This window comes from Sorex fumeus, unplaced genomic scaffold (genome assembly GCF_029834395.1).
Source record: "Sorex fumeus unplaced genomic scaffold, SorFum_2.1 ptg000063l, whole genome shotgun sequence".
NCBI lineage: Eukaryota > Metazoa > Chordata > Mammalia > Eulipotyphla > Soricidae > Sorex > Sorex fumeus.
In genome coordinates this window covers 72,149,203-72,156,691 of record NW_026606120.1, presented here as the reverse complement: position 1 = coordinate 72,156,691, position 7,489 = coordinate 72,149,203, and the positions used below count along the sequence as shown (strand labels likewise).

Genomic DNA, 7,489 nt, shown 5'->3' with positions numbered 1-7,489 from the left:
CGGGCTGTGCCTGATCCCAAACCTCTTCCTCCTTCCCATTCACATCTTCCTCCTCACCCCACAATCTCTTCCTGACCTTATTGCACCTCCTACATGCCAGAAGTACCCCTCCCTGACGCCCACACACACAAACATCTAACCTTAGTAATTCACAAGTCATTTCCACCACTCTCTTCTCCCAATTTCTTCCCTCTCTTCTATGTCTCCCAACACCTTGTCGGAGTCTGGCCCCTCATTCCATTTCCCAGGCCACCCACCTGTCTGCCACTACAGGGTACTTTCTGATCGCGTCCAGGAACCAGCCCTGGGCTGACCACTTAAACCTGACCACACCCCTCTAGCCCTGGAGGCTCATCCCCCGCCCTGAGCCTGGCCTGCAGCAGTCCCTATACCTTTAACAAACCTCCACGTGCATCTTAACGGCGGTGACAGCATTTCCTTGTCTCTCTGCGCCCACCCCCGGAGGCACCGCCCATTGGTCGGCGGCTTCTTCTATGCTCGCTCTGATTGGCTCCGCTCTCGGAAAACTCCAGCCAATGGCCTCTCCGCACCTGTCTCCCTCCTTCTTACTCTGGCCTCTCATTGGCTCCGAGAATTTAGACCTGATAGCCGGGCTTGGCGAGTGACAAAATCTTCCTTCCTCAGGGTAGACACCACGGCTGTGAAATTGGTTCCGAACCCAACGGAACCCAGCGCCGGGCGACGCCGGGTCACGTGGCCAAGCAGTCCCATGACGTTCGGGCTGCGGGGCGTCACCGTGACGTTCTGGAGGTCTCCCGTGCGGCCTTACTACCTTCGCTACCTGTGCAGCGACGGCCCCGTCATGGACCTGGGACCGATGCGCAAGAGTTACCGTGGGGACCGAGAGGTGACTGGGTCTCCCCCTGTGGGTGGGGAGGAAGAGGGCCCCAGAGTTTTCTCCCGAGGGAAAGAGGAATGGGAGGAGCCCCCTCGGGTTCTCTAGTGCCACCCCGTGCGATTAAGGGTCACCTCCCTTCCACCCGCCGTGGGAGGAGAGGGGTTCAGGGACGATCATGCGGAAGGGGCTTTAGGAACCCTCTGAACGCGGACTGAGGTATCTCCCAATAGTGGGTTACGACTCTGGAAAGGGCCTGAGTGCAATGCAGCCGTTCACCTTGACAACTGACGGCTCTGGGCCTCAGATTCCTCCTGTGTTGGTTCCTATGTCACAGGGATATATCGGGGTGATACTTGTAAAATGCTAAAAACAGTGGTAATCAGTTGAAGAGTGATACACGCAGGGAAGGAGGGATAAAACAGAAACGGGGGAGGGGCGGAAAACTCCTAGCTCTCAGGAGAGAAACCAAAACTATTTTGGAATTGGGGCCCAGAGCCAAGGTTAGTTACTAAGTCTGGTTTCATGGGAGCATTTCTAGAAATGCCAGTCGAGAAAGCAGTTTTTCGTGAACTGTCAGCCCTTCTAAAGGAGAACTGATGGGGGTGGTGCCCAGGAATCTGCCTTTGTTGGGGCTCAACAGCTGATAGGTTTGGCACCGGGATGGAAATCCTGATTCATCTGTCACTAGTTATTGGACCCCGCAAGTTTTTTCACCTCTTTTTTTTTTTTTTTGCCCCACCTAGAGATGCTCAGTTGTTGTTCCTGGCTTTGCACTCAGGGATCAATCCTGGCATTGCTCAGGGGACCAGATGGGGTGTTGGGGCTCAAACCTGGGTTAGCTAGATGCAAGGCAAGCTCACTACCTGCTATATTATCTCTCCAGCCCCATGTTTTTTCACCTCTTGTGCCCATTTCCTCACCTGTAAAATGAGGTTAAGAAACCTAGTTCCTGGGGACTATTTTCTGTTATGAAGTTTTTGTCACAAGAACTTGGACAACTGAGTTAGTATTGGAGAGTATCTAGAACAAGTGCCATGTTCACAGGACTGTGTATTTTGATTTTTTTTTTTTTGCCAGGTTGGGGTGGGCCACACTCAGCTGTGCTCAGGGTCTACTCAGGGGACCATAATACTCATGCTGGGGAATAGAACTGGGATCTGCCACATGCCTGGCAAACACCTTACCCTCTTAGGACTGTCTCTCATTCTGTGGATTCAACTTTCTTTGTTTATTTTGGCCAAACCCAGCAGTGCTTAGGGGTTACTCCTGGTGGTCAGTGCTCAGAGGACTATATGTGATACCAGAGATCAAACCCGAGCCAACTGTGTGTAAGGCAAGCACCTTATCTGCTGTTCTTTCCCTCTGGCCCCATTATGTGTTTTGGTTTTTGTTTTGATTTTGGACCATACCCGGAAGTACTCAGGCCTTACTCCTGATTTAGTACTCAGGGATCACTCCAGCTAGTGCTCAGGGGATCATATGGAATGCCAGGGATCGAACCCAGGTCTACCACATTCGAGGCAAGCACCTTACGTGGGTCAGCGGCATGCAAGGCAAGCACCTTATCTCTCTAGCCCTGTGTACTTTGATTAAATGAAGTAAACTTCTCCCTCTCCAGGCATTTGAGGAGGCTCAGCTGGTCTCCCTGGACCCCATGAAGCAATTTGCTGCGTGGTTCGAGGAGGCCGTTCAGTGCCCTGACATAGGGGAAGCGAACGCCATGTGCTTGGCTACCTGCACCAGGTGGGCACAACCCTTCTGCATGAACACAGATAAAGTAGGATGTTCTCTGTTTACTGGAAACCAGTTTTATGGTTCTAGCTCTGTTATTAGCCTGTGTAGCCATTAGCACTTTACTTGTCTCCTCTGAGTCTTGTTTTGATTTACCTGTAAATCCAAGTTAAACCACTCAGTTCTATTTTAGAAGTTTCATTCGGGATTTCAGTCCCATTTTGTGTCATAAAATGTAATGTAATGTCTCGTCCATCTTTCCCCTCAAGGCACCCCACAGATACTCCCATTTGGTCCTCGTCCCCTCACTGACCCATTTCCATCACTCCTTTCAGAGCAACAGCTCCTGGTACCACTCCATCAATCTCTCTTCCTCACCTTGGCACAGTGCTTCACTACATCATTCAGTTGACAATCATTAGCCTTCTGAAACTTTCCTTGTTTTTATTTGCCTCTTTTTCAGCTCTTCCTACTTACTGAAGAGTAAGGTCTTGAAGGTGGGACTCTAGGACTGTGTCCCAAATGATGCTAGCTCTGGGCAAAATACCTGCACCTTCTCTGATCCCTAAGCATTGGCTGGTTGCATTACTTTATAGTTTGCTAGCGATAGCTAACATTATTGATCGTTAACAAGCACATTGCTTATTAGCTTCCTAGGGCTGGCATAACGTAGTAGCATTAGCTGACTGGTATACCGAAACATGCCCACAGTTCTGAAGGTTAGACTCCCAGATCTGGATGCTGCCAGAATTGGTATCCTGTGAGACCTCTTTTCCTGGCTTGCAGAATGCCTACTTTCACTGTGTGTGTGAATGGGGAGAAAGTTGTCTGGTGTCTCTTTCAATAATCAGCCCTATCCAATTATAGTCCCACCCTATGGCTTCATTCAGCCTTAATCACCTTCCAAAGTCTGGCTCTGGAAGCACTGACAGAGGGCTAGCGCTCCCACAGTTCCAGGAAGAACATCACCACAATTTGAGCAGTGACCCGAGTCACACTTCCAGTACAAGTAGTGGTGAGAAGCTTGAGTGTCCAGACAGTGCAAAATCAGGGGGCACTACTGGAAGAAGGGGTTCTCAGCTCCCTTGTGGGCTCTGACCGCTGCGCTCTGTTCTTCACGCAGAGACGGGAGGCCCTCTGCCCGCATGCTGCTGTTGAAGGGCTTTGGCAAGGACGGCTTCCGCTTCTTCACTAACTTCGACAGCCGAAAGGGAAAAGAGCTGGTGAGGGTTCCGGGTACAGCCTTCCCCACCGGCCTGCTCCAGCCTTTTCCTCATCGGTTGCCCACTATGTGCCCACCGGCTTTTGCACTTGCCACGCCTTTGCCGTGAAGAGTGCTCTGCCCCAGCACCCACCTCAGCCTCTACCTCCAGCCCCAGCATTACGTCTGCAGAAAAAACCCTCCTTGGCACCAATGCTGCCCATGTCCTGTGTACCTTCACTGTCCTCTCTGCCCTGGTTTGGTCTCTAACTGTACTGATCTGTGATTAGCGTTTGTCTGTGGGGAGGGCGGGGCCAGGGGGCAGCTCCTGACATGGAGCAGAGCTGCAGTGAGTGGACACCTCCCCAGAGGCCTCTGAGAGCTTCCTGTTCGCATCCATTTGTGCTCTCCCCTTCCTGATGGCGGTGGTGATTTCTGTGGGGTCACCCAATCTGGGCTGCTGGACACCAGAGATATCACACTTTTGGATTTGGTTGGGGTTTTTTGTTTTTTTTTTTTGTTGTTGTTGTTGTTTTTTAAGTTTTGTTTTTGTTTTTGTTTGGCCTTTTGGGCTACACCCAGTGGTGCTCAGGTTACTCCTGGCTCTGCAGGAATTACTCCTGGAGGTGCTCAGGGAACTATATGGGATGCCAGGGATCGAACCCGGGTCAACCGCATACAAGGCAAATACCCTCCCCACTGTACTATTGCTCCGCCCACTCACACTTTGTTTTGGCACTGAGGGACCCCAACCAAAGAGGTGCCCAGGCTTTCTTTTTTAAATTTTTTTAATTGAATCACAGTGAGTTAGACCCTTACAAAACTGTTCATGATTAGGTTTCAGTCATGCAGTGTTCTAACACCCATCCCTCCACTAATGTACATGTCCTAGCATCAGTGTCCCCAGGTTCCCTCCCATCACCCCCTACCCCCAGCCTGCCTCTATGGCAGGTGCTTTTCGTCTCTCTCTCTCTCTCTCTCTCTCTCTCTCTCTCTCTCTCTCACTCTCTCTCTCTCTCTCTCCTTTTGGTGCCTGGGCTTTCGCTGCAGTGGGTGGGGGTACTGAGGATGGAACCTCACCCTCATCACACTTGCAGGGCAGATGCACTGCCCCCGAGCTGTCTCGACATCCCCCTCCACTCCAGCTTCATCTTCTGCCGGCTCGCGAGCTGATGCCTCATTATGGTTGGCTCAGTTTATCCTCCCCCCCGCCCCACGCTCATACTTTCTGTGTGAAGTCTGCCTGCCTCCTCACTTGTGAAAGTAGGCCTCTCTTTGGGGGCCTTCAGTGGGCTATTACAGTGCCCACGTCTGCCTCGGGGCCACCCGCTGCATACTCATGTCCCCCCCACCCACCCCTTGCCCTCTCCAGGGCTGCCTCTGAATCTTCTTTCATTTCCAGGATTCCAATCCCTTTGCTTCCCTGGTCTTCTACTGGGAGCCTCTAAACCGGCAGGTGAGTGCGTGTTTTGAGGGTAGCCGGGGTGTGTTCTGGACTGGGGGCTGAAGCCTGATTTTATGGGGGAATCCAGTGAGAGCCCTGCTCTGGGCGGGTGGCACCGGCTGCCGTCCAAGCGGGGCATCCCTGCCTAGGTGCGTGTGGAGGGCTCTGTGAAGAAGCTGCCCGAAGAGGAAGCCAAGGACTACTTCCACTCCCGCCCGAAGAGCAGCCAGATCGGTGCTGTGGTCAGTCACCAGAGTTCCGTCATCCCTGACCGGGAGGTGAGCAGGGCTCAGATGGTCCTTGAGGTGGACCCCGGGTAACAGGCTGGTCTGGGGTTCAGTGGAGGCCAGCCTCTTGTGCCCAGTGGAGGGTTGTTCAGTGAGCTGTGGCAGGACTTGGCTCCTACTCCGGCTTCCTTCCCTTGAGCAGTACCTGAGAAGGAAGAACGAGGAACTGGAGCAACTCTACCAGGGCCAAGAGGTGCCAAAGCCAAGCTACTGGTGAGTGATCCCCAATGGTCTCTGGTGCCCAAATGGCTCTTGAACTTGGGGACCTCAAGGCTTCTCCCTGGGGCCCTTGCTGGGAAAGCATGCCCAGCACTGACACCTGTATTTCCCCTGCAGGGGTGGCTACATCCTGTACCCACAGGTGATGGAGTTCTGGCAGGGTCAGACCAACCGTCTGCATGATCGCATTGTCTTTCGGAGGGGCCTGCCCTCGGGGTCCGCCCCCGAGGGGCCCATGACCCACCGAGGAGAGGAGGACTGGCTTTATGAGCGACTTGCACCCTGAGCCTGAGCAGAGCAGCTGCAGACCAGAGTTGGGGCAGGGCACTCGGGGAGCACGTGGGAGGCCCTTCCAACCTGCACCCGCCCCCTCCAGCCTGTGACAGAGTGGACTCCCCTCCCCCCAGCGGAGCCTGAGCCCATGTCCCCATACCCCATGTGGTGTCACACCGGGAAAACGTTCTCAGGATGTGTTTTCTTTTCCCTTTTTTTTTTTTTTTTTTTTGGTTTCTATGATCAGGGGTTACTCCTGACTCTGCTCAGGAGTGACCCCCTAGCAGGGCTCGGGGGACAGTATGCCAGCCAAGATTGAACCAGGGTGAGGCAGCATGGAAGCTTTTACTCTCCCTGGGGAACTCCCTATCTCCCCGCCCAGCCCTCCCCCTCCAATTATGCTTGGGTTTGAGTTTTTTTTTTCCACCCACCCCCCACCCACCTTTGATTCGGGGAAATAGCACCCTCTAGAGGTGGCAGCTGGTGTGATGGCTTCTGGTGACAAGGTGGGCCCTCAGCTCTGCCTGTTACCAGGTGACATATCACATGGGACGTTAGTGCCAAAGCCGTATGGTTCCAGCATAAGCACCTGAGCCAGTCAAGCCCATCAGTTTTTTCTTGTCATCGGTTTGAAGTTTGAAATAGGGAGACCTGGAACAGGATGGTCACTGTCACCATGGCCTGTGGCTAACTGTCCTTGCTCCCTGGAGAGCCTGGGTCCCTCCTTTTTATACATGGACTGTACAGACCATCCTCCCAGCTCCAAACACTCATCTCTAAAATAAAACTGATCTTGACCTCAGCTGGCCAGAGTTCATTTCGTCTTGTGGGCAACTAAAAGAACTGAGAGTTTTTTTTCTTTAAGTTTATTATTAATTTTTTTTCTTTGCTTTTTTTGGGTCATACCCGGCGATGCACAGGAGTTACTCCTGGTTCATGCACTCAGGAATTACTCCTGGCAGTGCTTGGGGGACCATATGGGATGCTGGGAATCGAACCTAGGTCAGCGGTGTGCAAGGCAAACGCCCTACCCGCTGTGCTATTGCTCCAGCCCCTAAGTTTATTATTAATTTGATGTGGACTGGAGTGATACAAGCAGGTAGGGCATTTGCCTTGCACGCGGCCGACCCAGGTTCGATTCCTCTGCCCTCTCAGAGAGCCCGGCTAGCTACTGAGAGTATCTCGCCCACACAGCAATGCCTGGCAAGCTACCCGTGACGTATTCGATATGCCAAAAAACAGTAACAAGTCGCACAATTTGTTGTGAGACATTACTGGTGCCTGCTCGAGCAAATTGAACAACGGGAGGACAGTGCTACAGTGCTATTAATTTGATGTGGGGTCCATACCCAACTGGTGCTTAGGGGGAGCCATGTGGCGTGGTAATGGGGATCGAACTGGGGTCAGCCCATGCAAGACTTGTGCCTTAACCCCTGTAGTATCTCTCTGGCCCTTCAAGTTATTTTGATAGCTCT

The 7,489-nt window shown here is 52.7% G+C and overlaps 1 protein-coding gene across 1 annotated transcript; it reads left to right on the top strand.

Moving 5' to 3' along the window:
• The first annotated feature begins 596 nt into the window (after nucleotides 1-596).
• On the top strand, nucleotides 597-6,816 carry PNPO (pyridoxamine 5'-phosphate oxidase). The gene is made up of 7 exons (XM_056127080.1): nucleotides 597-868; nucleotides 2,478-2,602; nucleotides 3,714-3,813; nucleotides 5,194-5,247; nucleotides 5,385-5,513; nucleotides 5,665-5,735; nucleotides 5,859-6,816. Exons 1-7 carry the CDS (start codon nucleotides 731-733, stop codon nucleotides 6,025-6,027), a joined length of 786 nt encoding a protein of 261 aa, XP_055983055.1. The 5' UTR covers nucleotides 597-730; the 3' UTR covers nucleotides 6,028-6,816.
• Nucleotides 6,817-7,489: the final 673 nt, after the last annotated feature.

What these genes read in the sequence shown, in the direction of transcription:
- PNPO (XM_056127080.1), top strand. Translation starts at nt 731, where the DNA reads ATGACGTTCGGGCTGCGGGGCGTCACCGTGACGTTCTGGAGGTCTCCC. An exon ending in CCGTCATCCCTGACCGGGAG is followed by an intron (nt 5,514 to 5,664) that starts GTGAGCAGGGCT and finishes TCCCTTGAGCAG; the next exon opens with TACCTGAGAAGGAAGAACGA. An exon ending in GTGCCAAAGCCAAGCTACTG is followed by an intron (nt 5,736 to 5,858) that starts GTGAGTGATCCC and finishes TTTCCCCTGCAG; the next exon opens with GGGTGGCTACATCCTGTACC.